General features: G+C 36.9%; 1 protein-coding gene across 2 annotated transcripts; it reads right to left on the bottom strand.

Moving 5' to 3' along the window:
• Positions 1 to 887: 887 nt before the first annotated feature.
• DARS2 (aspartyl-tRNA synthetase 2, mitochondrial) lies at positions 888 to 21736 on the bottom strand. 2 transcript variants are annotated; one of them, XM_004688493.2, is made up of 17 exons: positions 21089 to 21736; positions 20385 to 20484; positions 18718 to 18784; positions 16981 to 17076; positions 16519 to 16614; positions 14905 to 15028; positions 13939 to 13985; positions 13410 to 13516; positions 12351 to 12420; positions 11150 to 11329; positions 10078 to 10185; positions 8696 to 8758; positions 7421 to 7573; positions 6361 to 6579; positions 5709 to 5819; positions 2475 to 2550; positions 1274 to 1705 (listed from the first exon to the last, which is right to left on the bottom strand). In XM_004688493.2, exons 1-17 carry the CDS (start codon positions 21327 to 21329, stop codon positions 1491 to 1493), a joined length of 2073 nt encoding a protein of 690 aa, XP_004688550.1. In that variant the 5' UTR covers positions 21330 to 21736; the 3' UTR covers positions 1274 to 1490. The 2 variants fall into 2 exon arrangements, with proteins under 2 accessions (XP_012584307.1, XP_004688550.1); XM_012728853.1 differs by lacking the exons at positions 20385 to 20484; positions 21089 to 21736 and adding an exon at positions 19795 to 19817 and having other exon boundaries at positions 888 to 1705.
• Positions 21737 to 21749: the final 13 nt, after the last annotated feature.

Raw genomic sequence — 21749 nt, 5'->3', positions numbered from 1 at the left:
ATTTCCCTATACAATTTTCACTGAAAAAGGCAGGCAAGTCTCCCATGAGGACACTGCCAGAAAGACTTTCTGACTTTAAAGTACACCCAGAAATGGGGAGAGGCTGGATAAAAAGACATGAAGGACAACTTGAGAAAGCACCTAAGAAAGCTCCAGCTTTTTGTTTAACAAAGTCTTAGGCATGATAGATTACTTCTGGAAGGGAGTTGAATTTATTCATTTTCAAACCAAAAGATTACAGTATTGCATTGCTTAAAGTACTGATAAACATAGGCAGTGATAGAGAACTGATACATAAGTTATCAATCAAAAGAATGTCAAGGTTAAAGTAGATTAATAGGAAAAAATTCAAAATCCTTAAAGCCTTGTTCCCATTTCATAATTAGATGTGTCCACAGAAATTGAAATCATATAATGAGTTTTTAATACATTTGAGTCTAAGGTTAGTTAATATTTTCAATTATCTATAATAGAGGGAACATATTTGAAATTTTTAAAAATAGAAATAGATATTGGTTCACAAAATTACTGTTTTACAATAAATCAGTTTTGTTTAATCAAACTAAAATACATAAAGATGTACTAGTATCAGTTAATAGATATCTTACATTTGTGTAGTGCTTTATAAAGTTTTTCAAAGCATTTTCACATTTTCTTTTTTTTTTTTTAAAGATTTATTTATTTGTGCATACAGAACTGGGGTACAGGCCAGAGGCTCAGGGGCGGTGAGAGGCTTCACCAGAGACAGAGCGGGGAACAGAACAGGCAGATCGACGAAGTACACTGCTGAGGGGAGCAGCGGGCAGGTCAGGAGAGGTCTGCCGCGCCATGTGGTCACCTCCCGGGCAGGCGGGAATTGAACTCATGCGGAAGTGGCTTTAGCTTCTTAGTGCTGTGCTTTAACCCGCTGCGCCACCAGGGAGGGCCCATTTTCACATTTTCTAATATATCTTTGTGATTCTGGCCAGTAGCCAGGGTAAGTACTGTTTTATGTCATAAGCAGCAAAGGAGGTGGAAAGATGTAATGAGTTCAAGGACAAACACAGATTTTGTGACTTCAGCAATTTTTGCCTTTTTCTCTCTTATCTCTGCTACATTCAAAATGTCACTACCTAGTTTAACTGACAGGATTCTCCTGGCTTGTGAACTATCAACCAACAGCATTTTCCCACATTTCACATATGATTTGATTATTTAGTCCTACCTAAGTGAACAATCTTATCTGAGTATGAAAAACATGATTGGAAAATATTAAGCCATCTGATCACACCAACAACAAAGAGTCATCTTTCACATCTCCAGGTAAAAAGGAACTTCAAAATTCCAAACAAAATAGTCCTAATAATGCATGTCATCAACTCAGTTTTTTTCCCTTCATTGTAATAAATGCTACCTGGATTTCTTCCACCTAAAGATTTGACTTGTCAGATCTGTGGCAGACCTACACATCTGATTTTAAGCTTGGAAAGTAGAAGACAAAACCTGAAAGTTCAACTGTCTGGATGGTATGAATGATTCAATGAGCCCTTTTCCTCTTCTGTGTGTGTTGGCCAGGAGACCTGGATATGATAAGGCTTCAGTTCCTCTGGAGGGATAGTATCAGGGGCATTGCTCATGAGGTCATGCCCCCGGAAGGATTTTGGGAAGGCTATGACATCTCTGATGCTTGGTGCTCCAGTGACAAGGCTTATCAATCTGTCTAGCCCTGTGAGTAAAATAGAAAAAATAAACAGGTGAGAATGTAAGGTTGAGAGTGACTGAGCTTTTATCAAAGTTCTAAAAAATGTTGAAAGAATCTTTAGCAAGTTGCAGCCAAGCATATTTCCTTGCCTTTATGGGACACTTGTGTTGTTGACGTTATTTTCTATCTTACTCTGGAAAAATACTCAGGACTAATGTTCATGTGCTACTGGGGTTAATAGTCACAACCATGAAGTTCTTAACAAGGGCTTACTGAAAACCCTGGTACAAGGTGAACAAAATTAGGCGTTATGCAGGAGACTTCAAAAACAAAAGTCCTTATGGTGAAGGGCAGACAATCCAGGTGAGCTTCCTAGAATTTCTCTCTTCCATGCTCGATAAACAAGGTGAACCACCATGGCTACCTGAAGGGTCCAAACATTCCCTCTTCTTCAAGCATTGCTTTCCAGGTTTCTTTAAATGTGTGTGTGACCCGTCAAAGATTTGAACAATATTGATAAGACTATAATTTTATTCTTTAAAAAAAAAATGTCAAATGCAAACTATCATTTAAGTTTTCCCTTTATAACTGTTAAATATATTAAAAATATCACTAAAATATTGGATGGTCGGAAAAGTCATGACATTTTTTCTTTGAAAGCATTGAAAAAAGGTCATAATTTTCCTGACAACCTAATAAAATCAAATTTTTGTCGAGTTCTTGGGTTTGCGCTATGCACTTATATGCCCGCTCCAAGGAGACAGTACTAGTTAGGGAAGGACAGACTATTTACCTAAAGCAATTCCTCCATGAGGGGGCGCCCCACATTCTAAAGCCTGGAGCAAGTGGGAAAGCAGTGTCACATCTTCCTGAAATTAAAAAGATAATTAGTTTAAATACTAAGTGCCACACAATATAAGTGCTAAAAGGAAAATACAGTTGAGTTAAAATCTTAGGAGGTTTACAGTTTAACAAAAGAATATGACATGCTATTAAACATGAAGTTTTTTTTTCTTTTGAAGATTTGAGGGAGAGAAGTGTCGGGTGAGAGGTTCACCAGAGACAGAGTGGGGAACAGAACAGATAGATATATATATTTTAAAAGATTTATTTGTGCATACAGAACTGGGGTACAAGCCAGAGGTGTAGGGGCCGTGAGAGGATTCACCAGGGACAGAGTGGGGAGCAGAACAGGCAGATCGTTGAAGTAAACTGCTGAAGGGTGCAGCGGGCGGGTCAGGAGAGGTCTGCTGCGCCACGTGGTCACCTCCGAGGCAGGGCGGGATCGAACTCATGCTGAAGTGGCTTCAGCCTCTCAGTTCTGTGCTTCAACCCGCTGCGCCATCAGGGAGGGCCCAGAACAGATATTTTTACTGAAATACATTGCAGTGGGGAGCAGTGGGTGAGACTGGAGAGGTCTGCTGCACCATGTGGGTTACCCCCCTTGGCTGGGGACTGAACTCAGGCCAGAGCGGTAACAGTGCTGAGACTTAACCTCTAGGCCACGAGAGAGGCCCTCGTTAAATGTGACAGTTATGAAATCATATAGTAAATGTAGCTGTTATTACACTGATAATGCAAACAAGACCAATCAAGGACATGAAAATGTAAGCTCAGAAAGGCAGAATGAAAGTAGGAAACTGACATGGCACAAAAGGAAGAGAACATTAGTAAAAGGGCAACAGTGTCCAGTGCTAGAGATAGGACAAATGAGACCCAGGAACAGACTACTGGATTTAGAGACTAAGTAACTGGGACAAAACAGAAATATTGAAAGTATGTCTTTCGAAAATGGTTCTTCAACCAGGGTACAGATCAGAATCATATGGGTACGTTTAAGAAACAAATGTCAAGCTTTTTATTTAATTGACTTATGGAGCAGTGGGAGGAGAAAAATTAATGGAATCCACAATTCCCTTAAATCAAAAGGGGGAGTTTGGTGTTTATTTATTATTGTAAAATTTTTAAACAAAACCCCCACCACCATCCATTAGACGCCCATCACCTTTGCTCTGACCTTCTACCCTTTCACCTACGGTAACCTCAACTCAGTTATCAATTATCAATGTCCACTTGTTGATTTATTTTTTAAAGATTAACTCATTTATGTATACAACAACTGGGGTGTAGGCCAGAGGAGTCAGGGGTGAGAGGTTTCATCAGAGATTGAGTGGGGAAGCACAATAGGCAGATTTACTGAAATACACTGCTTTGGGGAATAGAAGGTGTGATGCCAGAGATCTGCTGCACCATGTGGGTTGGCTCCCTGGCCAGGGATCAAACTTGTACTGCAGTGGCTGGAGCTAGCTTAGTAGTGCTGTGCCTTTAACCTGTGTGCCAACAGGGAGTCCCTCCACTAGTTTATATTGTTTTGTTCCTTTATTTCCTATGTTATACCCATAGATAAAATAAAGGTTGGTTTTTTTTTTAAAGATTTAATTTATACATTCAAGAACTGGGGTCTAGTCTAGAGGTAAAGGGGGGGGTGTGTGTGAGAAGATTCACCAGAGACAGTGTGGGGAGCTGAATAGGAGGATCTACTGAAAGACCCTGCTGAGGGGGAGCAGTGGGAGAGCGAGACAGGAGAGGTCTACTTAGCCATGTAGGATAGCTCCTTGGCTGGAGATCAAACTTGAACTCCTGCTGCAATGGCTGGCAATAGATAGTACTGAGACTTGAATCTCTGTGCCACTGGGAGGCCCTAAAATCAAGTATTTGTCTTAAAATTTCTATTTTTGCTTTGCATGATCTCCTGGAGTTCCTTCTGTTTTCTTACAAAATTTATCTTTCTTTATAACTGAATAGCATTCCATTGTGTATATACACCATATCCTAATAGTCTGGGGTCTTGAGTTCTCCAGCCCTGCTCTCACAAAGTTCTTTCACGCATGTTAGTTAATGCCACAAAATCAGGTGCTCTTGGGCCATCTTTTTGAAACCTATCCTAGCTTTCTATAGAATCATCAACAAATTGCAAATTATCTTCCCACCCCTGTATAGACTTAAAAATTCTGACCATTGACCCTCCCTGGTGGTGCAACAGGTTAAAGAGCAGCACTATGAAGCCATCCACAGCCACTGAAACATGAATTTGATCCCAGCCAGCAGATGACCCACATGGCCAGACCTCTCCTTTCTCATCTGTTGCTCTCCTCAGCAGTGTGTTTTAGTCAATCTGCCTGTTCTGTTCCCCACTCTTGTCTCTGGTGAATCCTCTCACCACCAACACCTCTGACCTGTGCCCCAGTTCTTATATATTAACATAAATCTTTAAAAAAAAATTCTGACTATCCAATTCTCTCTCACTAAACTCTGCTTACCTGAAATACAAGTAAAGTAGTATCTGTTAGGTGATAGAAAATCTTTTAAAATCAATCTCTCGGCCCTCCCTGGTGGCGCAGTGGGTTAAAGCACAGCACTGAGAATCTAAAGCCGCTTCCGCATGAGTTCGATTCCCGCCTGCCCCAGAGGTGACCACATGGTGTGGCAGACCTCTCCTGACCCGTCCGCTGCTCCCCTCAGCAGTGTACTTCGTTGATCTGCCTGTTCTGTTCCCCGCTCTATCTCTGGTGAAGCCTCTCACTGCTCCTGAGCCTCTGGCCTGTACCCCAGTTCTGTATGCACAAATAAATAAAAATCTTTAAAAAAAAATAAAATCAATCTCTCTAGCATTATCTGTCTTTTCAATAATTTCAGACTACATAATTTTTGTAGGAGTTTGGATTCAAATTCTGGTTCTGCTTACTTTTGGGTATGTGACTTGAACAAATTGATTAAACTGCCTATTTCTTATCTTTAAAATGGGCAGAGTAAGGGTATTTATCTCATAAAGCAACTGTGAGGATTAAAACATGTCTGGCTACAGAAAGCACTAATAACAGTTATTAACATTTACTTTTAAGATTTTACACTAACAAGAGAAGTTGACACTATAGCTAATGAATCCTTTCTTCAGAAGGAGTTTTAATAAAATGGACAAATATTCTGATTAAAAAAAAAAAAAAGACAGGTTGGAAGATGATATTACCTTTAGTAATGTTGCCAGGATATAATGCTGTAGCTTTGCATCATGAATTCGGATAGAACCACCTCCAATCTCATTGCCATTTAAAACCAAGTCATAGTGTTGGCTACGGACCTAGAAGAGTCACAGAGCCTTTGTGTTAGAGAAAATTTTTGGTTTTTTGTTCTATAGATTGAAAATACTGTAGCTACTTAGTGGAGTTTGTATTAACTACTGGCTCAAATACAACAGTTCTGAGGCTTCAAGAACGGGGACAGAATGGGAAAACTGAAGTCTTTGTTTCTGCATTTCATTTTTTTTCATATATAATATAGTAGTTTATTTTTACATCATTTTGTGCATTTTTAAAAAAATCTTAATTGTAATCACCGTGTGTTTCCCATCACCAAGTCACCCATGGGCCATCACCATAGTCCAGTGCACTTCCCTCCCCCCACCGTTTTTGATCCCATTCCCTTCTCCACCACCACAAAATGTCTCTGGTATATGGCTGTTCATTATTCATATTATTTCTCGCCTGGTCCATTATACTCCTGCTATGAGCGAAACCATCCGGTATTTTTCTTTTTCTTTCTGGCTTATCTCACTAAGCATGATCTTTTCCAGCTCCATCCATCTGCATTTCATTTTTTATCTGGAAATATAGGTATGGTACCTTTTCAGGCTCAGCATGTAGGAGGTGAATGTCACTGGTGTGGGGAGCAGTAAATGGGTGGTGGGCTGACTCCAGTTCTCCAGGATTATCTTCCTTTGGAAGGAAAAGTGGGAAGTCCACCACCCAAAGGAAAGAGAACAGAGTTGGGTCACGGAGCAACACTCCTCTTGCTTCTAGAAGGTCAGCACATTCCAGTCGTAATTTTCCCAACAAAGAGCACTGCAAATAGGAAAGCAAATTTGAAGTAACTGCTATAAAGGAGTTGGTAGCAAATGACACAACCTGATTTTAAAGACAGGCCATTTTCCGAGAAAGGACTAGCTAACTAGTAGAGGAGACACCCTTATTAGTCTCTCAGAGACAAAGATGTGAGGCAGCTGTCAAAAGGTGGGAGTGGGTGAGTGTATACTTGGTCCTGAGATGAAAAATTCAGATTAAACCTTTAGGTACAAGCAAATTTAGAACTCTTTTAAGGGTCTAAGATTTCTCTAGGGAGAAACAATGATAAGTAAATAGATTTTGCATACAAATTAGAATCCTGAACCCGATGAAGTACTAATCAGCACTATTACAGGAGGACACCAGGTTATGTGCTATAGTGCAAAAAGGAATTTATATGATGCTTGACCTTTAATAGTATGTTTTCATATTCATGACTTTGATTCCATACTTGTACACATTTGACAATGGTCTCTGATGCTGAATTCAGTCTTCTATACATTCCCCCAGGAGTGTACTCACCACCTGACACTGCCTTGACCACGTGGGGAATGGGTTATCTGCAGCCAGTAGCTCTCTGGCAGTCTGATCTGTCCCTCCCTCCACAGTTTCAGGAATGTACTACATGTAAAAGTATAGAACAACTAAATTTTCTGAATCTGCAAGATCTTGAAAACTTTTTTTTAATGGTTGTACAACAAACACCACTAGCTCTCTACCTATGTGGTTTTATCAACCAGAATGAAATTAACAGTCAATTTCAAATAAGTGCTATGCACACTGTAGAGAGAGATATGAGACAGCATCGACAGCATAGATGCTTGGAGCTGATATTTCTTACTGCTTTCTTGTGTTCTCCAGCAGTTAGCAGGACCACATCATCCTCCTGGATCCCCATTAGTCGGATTAGTTCTGATTTTTGTTCAGCCTTTATGAACTTAACAACTGGAGAATTCCAATTCCTGTTGGCTTTTAGGAATACAGGTAAGACGTCCTATAATAAAAAGACATCCACATTTTTAGAAAATGTAGGGTTGATTTAGTTTTCTCATTATAAAGATTTCTTGTTCCCAATAGCAGAGAGCCTCCATGAAGTTATGTCTAGTCCTTCCCTCAGCCCTTAAAAAAGATACTAAGTGGATAAAATTATGCTAAAGGAACAAGAAAAGGTAATTTCACAATAATGAAAAAGAAAGTCAAGGGTGGGAAGGAGTATTAGCAGAGAAAAGATTTGTGCAAATTTTGGAGGTGAAGGGGATAGAAATGATTAAAGCAGCAAGTGGCAGGAAGCTCTGGCTTAAGAGAATAATAGAGCAATGTATATGAAATTCTGTATTACCCTCCTTTCTTACAAATCATTACAACATGAACATTTCTCCCATATTACAAACTTCAGAAGACAAAGTTTTAAAAGGAATTTTAAAGCTTTGCTTATACCTAATGCATTTCATCATTCCCATATGGTTTCATTTTATTCCTGTTATAAATGATACTACCATGTTATAAATTATACTAGAAGATTACTGACCCATTTTTTAAAAATTATTGATTTCAAAATAATTCATACTTCTAGTGACAATTGTAAGAGTGTCCATTCCTGTTCTTCCCTTTTATTCTACCATTCTCTAAGGCAAGCAAGCAAATGTGGTTGTCAAAAGGTATCCAGAATTTTAAAAAGGTTATAGGATACTTTCATTAAAAGGTTGAGTACATGAGCTGTATTTACATTCCTTGTTTATTTAAAAAGGCTAAGGTGGCACTTTCACATTCACATTAATGGCAGATTCAACTGTCTGAGTTGAAGGTTTACAATTATACCTGAGGTAAATTAACTTAGAAGAAAAATGAAGAATGGTTTGAAATTACAAGACCCTCAAAATAAATAACATCATAAGAGCTCAAGAAATTATTAGTTAAAAATGTTGAATTTCTATTTTAACTCTTTTTTTTTTTTATTGAGGTAACTATAGTTTACAGCACTGTATATGTTTTAGGGGTATAGGTTCCCACTTCTTCAAACACATGTTGCCATACTGCCCCTACCACCAAAGTGCCAACTGGAAAAAATTAAATCTCTACACGAAAGAGAAATAAACTGCTCCAGTTAACTCCTTACCTGATTACATTGGTCAGTTGCAAATTTTGTAATGGACTCAATGTCTTTCCTTTTTAAGTATTTCTGATGAAAGAAAGCCAAAGGAAACTAGTGAATATGAGTTTCATAAATGTGTTTATGATATTAAATAGGATACATATATACTTTGTGTCTTTCCATTATAATAGTAGGAGTCAATAAAAACTTAATTTCTGCTGCCAAATGACAATGTTTTAAAAATAATGATACTCTCAATGTCATATAATTTTATATGACATTCAGAGTATGTTGTTTTAACTACTAATTAGTGATATTTTTAACCACAGCAACTAACAAATTGCCAAAAGACAAATTTTTAAAGGTTGTTATAGAGCTTATTACAGGTCCAATTAAGGTCTCACTGAAAACAGCTATGGATATATTCCACAGAAAATTACCTATGCAGGATAAAAATTCAAAATAAAATTTTAAGATAATAAAAAAGATTAAAATTTTGAGTATTTCAGGTTCTGTAAATTTATATTTCCTAAATTATCTCAATGTCTTTCTAAGTGAGACAGCACAGTTTTTATCATTAACTCTAATTCTTAGAGTACTTACTTGGGTATGGGAGATACAAATGGTGAAAACAATTAACAACCCTGCAGTTCTCATAATCTACTGGGGGAAGAATGGACATATTCCAATTGGGGTAGATAATAATAACAGGCACTATATGTCACATAGAGCTTACCTCAACACATTCATTATGTCTCAAGTATGGACACCAAATTATTTTCCATTCAACATAAGAAGTGAATGAAATTAGTGAAACTGAATTCTTATCCCCATTCTGAATATACTAGTATTCTTATGCATCTAAATGAGTATAGTCTTTTAAAATAGTAGTCTTATTCAAAATACTTTGGGAACTCTCCTTATTACAGTCAAAGCAGGTATACTAAGTACAGAAAATAAGCTTATCTTATTAGAGGCAATGCTTGCCAGTCCAAACATTGTCTCTCCTCACCCATTTCCTTTGTTGATTTTCATAGCTTCACCTCCTTCTCCTCCCCTATTAGTAACAAAGTCCTTTTAGACCAAGAACAAACATGTTTAAGGAGGGCTATGCTGAAGCTGATATGAGGATGCGAGCTTTTGGACAAATAGGAGCTGCAGACAGAATACTGGATGAAGGATAGGCTCATCATTTAAAAGGAAAAAACACTGGAGATTTGAGTATAAACCTGTGCTTCTATGATTTCATTGTTTCCTACTTATAAGTTTAGGGACACTGTTAAACTTTATATAAAAGTACATATTTCAGAGAACTGTTCTTTCTGAAGCTTCAATATGCCAGTGTTGAACATATTTACATCCAAAGTATACATCCTAGAGAAAACACTGAGTTGTGCTTCACTTACTATTCCATCAGGAATACGTATGGCTTTGATGCTTCCTTGGGGTTTACTAAGTGCATCTTGAAGAAAATCAATTTCTGTGTTTCTGAACACGTCACTGATATCTACAATCTGGAAGTGAATAACAAAGAAAGGTAACTATACCTGAAGTAATTTTTATCTCAAAACATTTCACAAGCAACATTTTAAATAAGAGTATAACTCTTGGTAAATGAACATTAACAGAGTGCATTCATGGAGTTTGGGATGGGCACTATGACCAAGGCTAGAATGAATATTTGGGATGTAAACATGCTAGTTAAAATCAATCTGATAACAGAGTAGGGGTGGGCATTCTTGTTATCTCCAACTAACATATGAAGAAACCAATACAGAAAAGGAAGTACCTTGTCCAAGCTGACACAATTATTTAGTGGCAGAGCCAGAATTTAATCCAAGTTGTATGACTTAAGAAACACTATTATATTAACAAAAGTAAAAAAGAGGAGTGGTTAAGTTGGCATTTTGTTGTATTTTGCCAGTTTTTTCCCCCATTATTTATATTGCATAACTGAATCAAACCAGCTGGTGTCTGACTTATTTCACTTCGCATAATCACCGCAAGATCTAGCCATATTATTCCAAAAGACATGGTTTCATCACTTTGGACAGCTGAGTAGTAAAGAATGAAATAACTCTTAAGTTACTTGCTTTTTAGTGTCATTTTGACTTAAGAGAAACAGAGAACAGTAATTTTTTCCCCTTCCAAGTTACCAATAATATTCTTATAGTTAATAAGTTGTCAGTAAAAAAAAAAAAAAAAAACCTTTAAGAACCCTACTCTTGGTACACAGTAAATAGAAAAAAATCTATTGTAATGCTAGTATGCTATTATCATTTCTGCAATAGTTTGATAATAACAGAAAATATGATCTAACAGTTCCCAGCTTTAACCATAACTTGTGCTTTGAATTAGGTAGTTACAAATATCTGAAGAATATCCGAAAAGAGAAAGTGATTGTAAATTCTGAAGTAACTCAGAGACTGATGAACTAACTATTTAGAAGCAGAGTCCTGGAAAAATGTAGAAAAGTACCTTCATCCCAAAGCGAGTGTCAGGCTTGTCAGTTCCATAGCTGGCCAGGGCCTCAGCAAAAGTCATAGATGGAAAAGGAACTACCACAGGATCTTTGTCACTGGGCCAAGAATACTGGAGCAAACCCTCAATTAGACTTCGGATCCCTGTCTGGTCTACAAAAGACATCTCTATGTCAATCTGAAACCAAAATAACACATGGAAACTAACTTGAACAGTCACAGTAGAAGTATGTATACACTCATCATTTCTCCAGTTATCATAGGAATCTGCACATACATACTTAATACATGGGTGGGAGTTTAATCCCTGGCCAGGGAAGTGACCCACATGGCATGTACCCCTATTTTATATTAGGCACTGTGCTAATGCTTTACATACATCAACTTGTTTAGTTCCATGACTATGTCATGGTTTAAGGCTCAGAGAAGTTAACTTGTCTGTATATGTGAGTTTACTAAATATTGAATCTACATTTTACTCTGGGTCTCTCCTACTCAAAAGCTTATGAATTTTGTCCTTGACCACAGTGATTAATAAGCTATCATACAGAAACCACAACAGCTTTTATGAAACTGCAGATTAAATATCAACGTACAGAACTGTTGGTTCTTTTTTCTTTTTTTAAAGATTTATTTATTTACGCATTCAAGAACTCGGGTACAGGCCAGAGGTGCAGAGGGTAAAAGGATTCAATTCATCAGAGAGTGGGGAACAGAACAGGCAGATTAACGGAAATACACAGCTGAGAGGAGCAGGCGGGACAAGAGAGGTCTGCCATGCCATGTGGGTCACTTCCCTGGCCAGGGATTAAACTTGTGCTGCAGTGGGTGGACAGCCTTATAGTGCTGTGCTTTAACCCCTTTAGCCAACAGGGAGGGCCTGAATTGTTGGTTCTTAAAGTACAAGTGATTAAGAATTTTATCATACCATGATAAAAAAATCATACTGTATCATACCATGAACTAGGAATTTATGGCATTCCTTAGTTGATAACATACTATAAAACTCCTTATAAAAAGGATACGTGAAATGGATCAAAATTAAATAGAACCTCAATTACAGGCTTGTTTAATTAAATATCTGATGGATAAAATGTAACAAGATATATTATAGTAGGTAACGATTACTACCCTCTTCTTAAAATACATGGTTATAGCAAGCTTGTACCTGTAAGAGACAAGTGAATATAAACTAGTACCTGAGTAAACTCAGGCTGTCTGTCTGGTCTCGAACCTTCATCCCGGTAACATCTGGCAACTTGAAAATATCTGTAATTGAAAAATAGTTAACTGAGTCATGATTTTAGGAAGTATGCACTTTTCCCCCCAAAATTCATGGCATGTCAGGCTCTGAAACTGATTAATTAGATGCTTAAAGAACATAAGAAATTTCTAAATATTTTATGATGCTTTAATCTAATCAGATATATAGCTGACCCAGGAGAAGTTAATTATTCTATGTAATTGCTTTAAAAATACAGAACAGCACTTTTAGGTATTCATATATATATCAGACTGCCATGAAAGGCAGTCCATATTTCTTTCTACATTATCTTTTGTTTTAGTCAAATTGAAACACCTATTGCTTCATGCATATATTTGAAACTCCTTATGCTATGTCATGCCAACTCTCGTCTCCATTTGCAGAAAGGCCTTGCTCACGAAGTGTTCTATATTTCCACAAACAATGTAATTTAAACCTCTTAGTAACTTACTTTCCTTTTCTTATAAAGCAAAACAATCTTTTTTTTTTTTTTTTAACCCCTTACAACATGTAATAGCATAGAGCTTTGTACATGGTGGTCATCCAGTAAATCTTTTTAAAACGATGACTACTCTTTTTAAGGGTATTTTAAAAGTATTTTTAAAACTCTTATATATTTTATAGCCTTCTTTTATTTATTCATTCATTTAAAGATTTATTCATGTATGCATACAGGAATTGGGGTATAGGCCAGAGGTGCAGGGGGTGAGAGGATTCACTAGCGACAGAGTGGGAAGCAGAACAGGCAGGTTGACTGAAATAAATACACTGCAGAGGGGGGCAGTGGGTGAGATAGAGAGGTCTGCCATGCCATATGGGTCACCTCCCTGGCCCAGGATCGAATTTGTGCTGCAGTGGCTGTGGATAAGTTCATAGTGCTGCACTTTAACCCCTTGAGCCACCAGGGAGGGCCCTCTAGACTTCTTTTAAAAGATCAATTTTGTGTCTCCTTTTCCTCTCTTTCTTCTGTGACAACTACAAGCATAAAGCTCACCTGTCTAAACCTCCAACCATCAGAAGCTGCTTAAACTGTTGAGGACTCTGAGGGAGAGAATAAAACTTGCCAGGCTCCCTGGATGGTATTACAAACTCTTTTGCGCCCTTTTAAAGAGAGAGAAGGAAAGCAGAGATAATTAAAAAAACAAACTCAATTCAGTTCATTAAAGAAATTAACTAAAGAACAAAGTTCCCAACTTTTGTGTCTCCAAGACTTCTATATGGTAGACTGTAAATACTGTTTATATACAGTAGCTATTGATTATCTATACATTGCAATGAATTCCCAATTTATGCTAGCTAAAATAATTTTTGCCCACCAAATAATTCCTAATTCATGTTGAATAAAAGAATTCTGACTCAAAATACTAATGCATAAAATTTTCACAACTCTTAAGAAAAACTAATTGATAAGACCATCTTGAGGTAGTAAAATAAATATGAGCCATGTGACTGTACAAGCAAAGTGGTCCAGTTTCACAACTAATAGAACATTATTAGTACAGTGATTTAAGGAATATACATACCCCTGGAGTCCTCTTAAACAATGTTGGTGTTTCTATATCCACAAACCCTATAAAAGATAAATATTACACCTTCATAGGAATTTGTCAAATATAATGTCTATAGTACACATCAACAAATCTGAGGCTACTTTTAATAGTGACTGCTACTAAAGTTGGTTACTAGACCTACTGATGCTGGTTTCTATAAATCCAAGAAAGAAGCTGAAGTTTTTCACCAAACCTCTTTCTACTCATAAAGTTGATACTTTGGTTAGAAAATAATTCTAACTATTTGATGAAGTTTTGTCTTAAATTATTCTGATTTCCTAAACCAGAAAGAAAAGGAAAAATACCAAATGGTTTCACTCTTAGCAGGAGTATAATGGACCAGGTGAGAAAATAATAATAATAATGAACAGCCATATACCAGACATTTTATGGGGGTGAAAAGGGGAATGGGATCAAAAACAGTGGGGGGAGGGAAGTGCACTGGACTATGGTGATGGCACACAGGTGATTTGGTGATGGGAAGCCCACGGGGATTACAACTGAGATGGGAAAATGAATGCACAAAATGATGTAAAAATAACCTATTATTAAAAAAAAATTTCTGATATCCTAGATGTTTTACTAGTGTAGCAAAAAATAACACAAGACTAATCAAATTGTTTAAATTACATGTTCTTGCTGACCAAGAAATGATACATCACCTTAAAGAATTAAGACAACTTCAAGATAACCATGGGCTGCCCTACCTTTAATAGTGATAGGAAATACAATCTGATGTGTACTGTCATCTTTAAAAGGCTTATGTATGACCCAGTAGGGAACAAGTTACTAGATTATGCTCTAGCAAAACATCTGGAAATTAAAAAAACTGATTTATAAGAGAATTCCAGGCATCTGTCAACATCTGAACCAATGATGGTAAGGAGAGGACACAATAAAACTGCTGAATAAAGCAGAACATTCAGGCCTTTCCCTTACCGTGTAGGTTGCAGAGATATTCCCGCATTTTCATAACCATCTGGGACCTCAGTCGCAGGTTATACTGCATTTGGAAACTCCGCAAGTCTAAGTAGCGATACTGCAAGCGAAGAGCCTCTGTTTTCTAAACAAATGGAAAGATGTTTATGTTTAGCAATTTTTCAAATGTTAAAAGGATACTATCTTTAGATAAAGTTTGAGTTTTGCAAAAAACTTTAGCTCTATTTCAGTGTCCACAAATTTGTATATGCATTGCCATCCTTAATTCCTACAACTTCTAAGTTTATTACTAGTACATTTTTACAATTTATTATTATTAACATCTTATCTTTTTTTTTTTTTAAAGATTTATTTATTTGTGCATACAGAACTAGGGTACAGGCCAGAGTCTCAGGGGCGGTGAGAAGATTCACCAGAGACAGAGTGGGGAACAGAACAGGCAGATCGAAGTACACTGCTGAGGGGAGCAGCGGGCAGGTCAGGAGAGGTCTGCCACGCCATGTGGTCACCTCCGGGGCAGGCGGGGATTGAATTCATGCGGAAGCGGCTTTAGATTCTCAGTGCAGTGCTTTAACCCACTGTGCCACCAGGGAGGGCCCATCTTATCTTTTACTAATTGAAATTTGCCAGCCTATTTGTCTATTCATTTAAATTGATAGTTGAATCTAGAAAAAAAAATTAATGATTTCAAAGATCTATAAAAACAATGCATCATAGTAAAATATAGCTACAACTTTCTCACCTGAATGGGACTATAGATGTCAGTGTGAGAAATGAAAGGGAGTGGCAGAGTCACCACAGCTACACTATTTATCTTTCCTTGTACTGACACCCTTCTCAAAAAGTCCTTTCCAGGTAACAGATAATTTCTCTGGTAGTTTATTTCTTTGATAATATAAATAGAAATAGAAGACCTATTTGAAACTTTCTTTCTGGAAGCTTAGTGGGGAGAATGCTGTATATTTCCTTATTTTTTTCACAGTAAGGTGAAATCTGAAATTTAATTGCTTTTTCTAACTAAATACTAAATACTGGGAATTTAAATGTAAGACCATGCGACTGTGTAATGGATTTAAATATAATTCTGTGAGAGCTGAGTATTATCTGGGTAAACTTATCTAGGGCTCCATCTCCTCCTCAAATTTTGGCAAAGAACATCCCAAACTTTACTAATCCTATTTATATGCTTGCAAAGTCAAGCAAACATCTTATCACCTTTAAAGGCCGAAATTAATAGATCCAAGATCTCTTATGTCATTATACCATTTGAACATTTCCAAGCTAGACATAGATTTCCTTCCAAAATGCAAAACACTAATGAAAACATTTCAACAATATCCTAAGCCTTAAAGATTGAGCTATGTTTCAAGTTGTCTGAAAACACAATCTAGTGGTTTAGGAACTATAACAGTTGACTGAACTGCTGCTATTTTGTGTAATTTGCAAAGAAATTGTAGAGCTCACAGAACAAGTCATGATACATCTATTTAAAAAATTCTTATTCTTGCATAAGTTCAACCTTTTCTTTAAAAAAACTCCAAAAATATCTTACTAGTCATCAACATATTCTAAATATTCTAAATACTCTATGTAATTAATACCAGAGGATTGTACCTTCACAAAGTCCTTAATTTCAAAGGGCAGTTTCTTGCAGGAATTTAGAAGCTTGGCTGTTTTCACTTTGATTTCAATCTCACCTGTTGGCATTTTCTTAAAAAGACAGATAAAAGACCAGTTTAAAATCATCACTCATTAGGACATGGATAAACCAGGAGTGTGTAGAACTCATGCATTTGTTTATGTATGTAAAATATGCAGGTGCCTCAGCAGCTCTGTGCATGATTTGGACATTTCTGTGGCTACATGGCTGAGGTACTTGTTAACAAATGTGTTAACATACCCAGTTATATAGGTGTGTACATTTGTAGTGCAATTTTTGAATCTGTAGGTTTACTTGTGGACTTATAAAGTGCTTTAGTGCCTAATGTCCATGAGTGCTTAGCTTTTGTTGTCTGAACAGATGAACAAAACAGTGTAAATGTACACAGATAACATTTACATAGTTAAGTTACTAACTGGATTCTCCTGCCCTGGAGGTCGCGAAATGACTGTCCCAGACACTTGCACTACAGATTCCAGTGGGGCTTCACATAAAATCTTCTTCACAGCTGACTGCAGAGTAAGAGGAGAAAACAGTTTCAAGAGACAAATGAATTTAAACTCTGTAGTAACTGTTTATAGATAGAAAACTATTAATGATCATAGCTTAATTGCCATAAATACAGGAGTTTCCCTTAATGAAAGGATTTGGTAAAGAGCATTCCTATTATGGCTCCAAATAAAACAGCAAGTAAAACAATTACTTATGAATTTTAATTTATTTCCTTAAAGTCAAGTAAGGAGAATGACTCACTGCAAACAACCATTTACTTTAAAGGGAACTGTCTCCAGTGTTAGTCTTAGGGGTAGTTAAATAATGGTAATAATGGAATCCAAGTGAAATGAGTTTTCCTGAGTTAACTATGATCTAGATCTAAAAGAGAAATCATTCCTCCTTACTTATTAAATGCTGAGAGCTGACACTATTATCATAGGCATACAAGTAATTGTATAAACGTGTATAATAATAACCAATGCTGCCAAACAAGCATGACTAGAGTTCTTTATCTCTTTTAATGATATTTTTTGGTTACCTTTACATGGCTCAAAATTCAGTCAGACAGAAAATGAAAATTTCCCTCCTTTGCTTGTCCTCCAGGCCCTCAGTTCTCTCCCAGAGGTACTCAGTATTACCAGATACTTCTGTATCCTTCTGGGACATTTCATAATGCACACACCATTTTTTATACAGTTGATAGCACTCTACATGCTCTTCTGTGCCCATTTTTCTTATATATATCCCCATGAAATACACACTACCTTGGATTTCTCTTGCTCCTCCCTATATTAGCACTAAAAGAGCTTTTTCAGGGCTAATTCTCAGGGCTATCATCACTACAGTCCAAGTTTGATCCCCAGACAGGGAGCTAGCCTATACGAGGTCCCACACCTCTGGCCTATATCCCAATTCTTCTACAAGAAGAATGTGTTATTTTATTTTATATTTTAATTTTAAAAAGAGCTACTCTAGTTCTTTTTCTATGATTTATATGTAAGGATGGATTTATTGTTTATAGCTCTTACTGGGGGATATGCTGGTCATTCCCCAGATTTTTTTCTATTAAAATTAACCCTTCAAGTAATAACCTTGTGTTTACATCATTTGTATCTGTGTAAGTCTAGCTGTAAGACAACTCATTAGAAATGGGATGAATGGTTCAAAGCACATATGCATCTGTAATACTGATTTTACTAAATGACTCTCCATAGATCTACTGTCAATTTGTACTCCCTCCAGGAATGTACACTTGTTTTTCCCAACTGTGTTGTCAATCCAATGTGTCAAAAGTTAACAACTCTGTTTAGTTTTAATTTAATTTCTTTACTAGAATGAGATTGGGAAATTTTCTATAAATTTTATGGTGATATTCTGAGTTCATGTTTTTACTGGATCACTGTTTTTTTGTTTTTTGGTTTTTTTTTGACTTTCAGATATTAGCCCTTTATGATACTAGTTGCACATAATTTTTTTCCAGTTTATCATTTGTCTTAAGGTTGCTTATGATGATAGTTTTAGCTTTCATTAATAATAATGAAATGATAATAATAATAATAATGAAGCTAAAACCTCAAGTATACTAATCTAACATAATCTAGGTTACTTTAATCACAGCATCAAAGAGACTTTCACATAAGCAGGTCACCTTCTATTACCTCATCCTGGGGAATGACAACTTGAACAAGCCCGTGGAAATCTCTTAGAACCAGGAAGATGTTTTGTCTGATTAATGAAGAAAATGGACATATTAGGACAAAATCTGTGAGTCCAAAATTTTAGCAAATATAACAAATGAAACAACAAAAAACATGCAATTTGTCATGTTCCTCTTAAATTATATATGCTTTCATTAGCTACACTCATGCAATTGTTATCTATGTAGCTTATTAATGAAGACACAAACTTTTCCCACTTACACTTTCATTAGATATACAGGCAAGTTACTAATGGTATTCAGATGGCTTATTATTACAAAGGCATATTTAAACATTTTAAAAAAATTTCATTGGTTCAGATTTTTTAAATTTTATTTTTGCATAGAAGAAGTGGGGTGTAGGCCCAAGGTGCAGGTGATGAGAGGATTCACCAGAGGCAGAGTGGGGAGCAGAACAGTCAGTTGTGCTGAAATACATTGTTGAGAGGAGCAGCCTGCAAGACAGGAGAGGTCTGCTGCACCAAGTGGGTTAGTTCCCTTGTGGGGGATGGAACTCATGCTACAGTGACTGGCTTAGATCTTTATAAGAAAAATGTCACAAAATTGGCAAACTTCCCATACATATAAAAATCCAAAGAGAATATTTTAGGATATAAAGAAACATCTTACATTTCATTTTGAAACACACCAATATAAGGCCTTTTCCTAAAAAGTTTGTAAAATTTCCTTGAGGTCTAAACAACAGTTTTCTATCTGTATAGATTATCAAAAGTTCAAAGAATTCCAACATTTTAGAATTCAATCTATATTTCTCATACTGGTCCTAGTATCAGGAATAGGTCAGCAAAACTCCTCACATCATAATAAAATCACCAATTTTATGGGTCTAATATCTACCCATATAGGACATACTCTTTAGGAGGTAATACAATTTATCCATTTTGGATCATATTGCTGTGAATTAACACACTATTCATGTATGTTCAGCAATACAGAGATGAATAATAATAGGGGTTCTAATTTTAAGGAATCACTGTGGATGTTTTTTTTTTTAAAGATTTATTTTATTTGTACATACAGAACTGGGGTACAGGCCAGAAGCTCAGGGGCAGCGAGAGGCTTCACCAGAGACAGAGTGGGGAACAGAACAGGCAGATCGACGAAGTACACTGCTGAGGGGAGCAGCGGGCGGGTCAGGAGAGGTCTGCCACGCCATGTGGTCACCTCCAGGGCAGGCGGGAATCGAACTCATGCGGAAGCGGTTTTAGATTCTCAGTGTTGTGCTTTAATCCGCTGCGCCACCAGGGAGGGCCCACTGTGGATGTTTTTAGGTTTTTAACTCTACCTAAATTCAGAATAAAATAAGTTATTTCATTCTATCTAAGTTTAATAACAGTTAGCCTATTCTCAACTACTGGTCTTAGGAGCTCATAAACCCAAGCTCATTTCAGTCCTTTGGTGGGTCAAAGTTAATTATTAGGACCTTCATTACTGATACTAACAGCGTGGACCTTTCAAAATAAATACAAAAACTGAAAATTCAATGACTGAAATTCCTGCAGGAGTTGCAGAAGCTTTTATTCTTTCGATTGGTGAAAGTAAATAAAGGTTTGGAATTGACTTGGAGAAGAATCACCAGGAATTCTTAAACCATTTGCCTTAATTTACCTTCTATACTGAATCCATCCGCATAAAGTAACTTCTTGACCCAAATGAGAAGAACGCAACTCTCCACAGGTATTGGTCCGGGCAACAAAGCTACTAAATTCTTACAAAAAGAAGAACAAGATTAAAACCACATTACTTGCAAACTGTTTAAAAAGCACTCTCAAATCACATCGTGTTAGGTATTTCAAGTCAATAGATGAAATTTATAAAAACATGTAATCTGAATCATTGTTAAATTCAAGTGTGTCAAAAGTCAAGTGAGTAACTGTTTTAATGCAATTTTTTTTGAAATCTAATTTTTATCATTTAGCATCTGCATTGATCTAAAATGACCCTATCCCTAACACTGAGCATTTCTTCCTCAAGTGACGTGTCTTGGGAATTACAAAAATTTGATAGTAAAGTAACAGTTTAGTTTTAGTATGAATCAGAATACACTATTCAATGCTTGTCAGTGTGAACGAAGTTTTCAGGTTTTTTACTAGTAGCATCAACTAAAAGTAAAATATCTTATCCATGTGGTTAATTTTCTGGCCTTTTTAAAAAACGCCAAGAATAAAAAAAACCCCTACATTTTATAAAGAGTGAAGAACATTAATGATCTGCTTCTACACACAAGGCTGTCTAGTTAAGACTAGAGGGGAGGCAGCATTAATAGCATTCTAGCTTTAGAGAATAAAAGGAAGTGCTCCACACAGTTTCACCTGGATTTCTCCTTTGTGAACTCAGCACCAGACTTCTGGATAGAGAACCGTAGATCAACTGGGTCGTCCTTCCCTTGGGTTTGGATAAACCCGGGTAAAGCCGATTTAACCAGTTATGGAAGTGCATTTTGGAGCCACAGGATGGCCAGAGCCTCTCAGGAATCCCACGCTGTCGGTGTTGGATGGTGGTCGTTAGTTTTGGAAATACACAGAAATATCTTAAAAACCTAGGAGTTCCCATTGTTATCTCCAACAATTAAGCCCTTCTCCGCGGAATATTCACGTACACGTGTCTAGAAACTAGATATTGTAATGCCTTTGGGGCTGAGTGGGTAAAGGAAAAAACTTTTCATCCTCGTCGAATCATTTAGTGATGATGAGAACGAGTTCACAGTAAGGCCAGTGAGAAGTCAGGCCCTCGCCGAGAGGTGGGAAATGACGGTCGTCAGGCGCACGCCCTTCTTTTCCTGCCACTCTTCGCGGAAGGATCAGGAGACCAAATCGAAAAATTGAGAGGAACTCAGTCCCGCTTTTCAATTGTCCCAAACCTGGCGGCCCACTTCGGTTCTTCAAAATGGGTAAGACGAGCAAATTCAAAACGTTCGGAGAAATGGAATCCACACACACAGATCGCCTGCGGAACTCAGGTGTTCCTCCATTC

This window comes from Condylura cristata, unplaced genomic scaffold, assembly GCF_000260355.1.
Source record: "Condylura cristata isolate star-nosed mole 26May11 unplaced genomic scaffold, ConCri1.0 scaffold00024, whole genome shotgun sequence".
NCBI lineage: Eukaryota > Metazoa > Chordata > Mammalia > Eulipotyphla > Talpidae > Condylura > Condylura cristata.
This window is presented reverse-complemented; position numbering and strand designations above follow the sequence as displayed.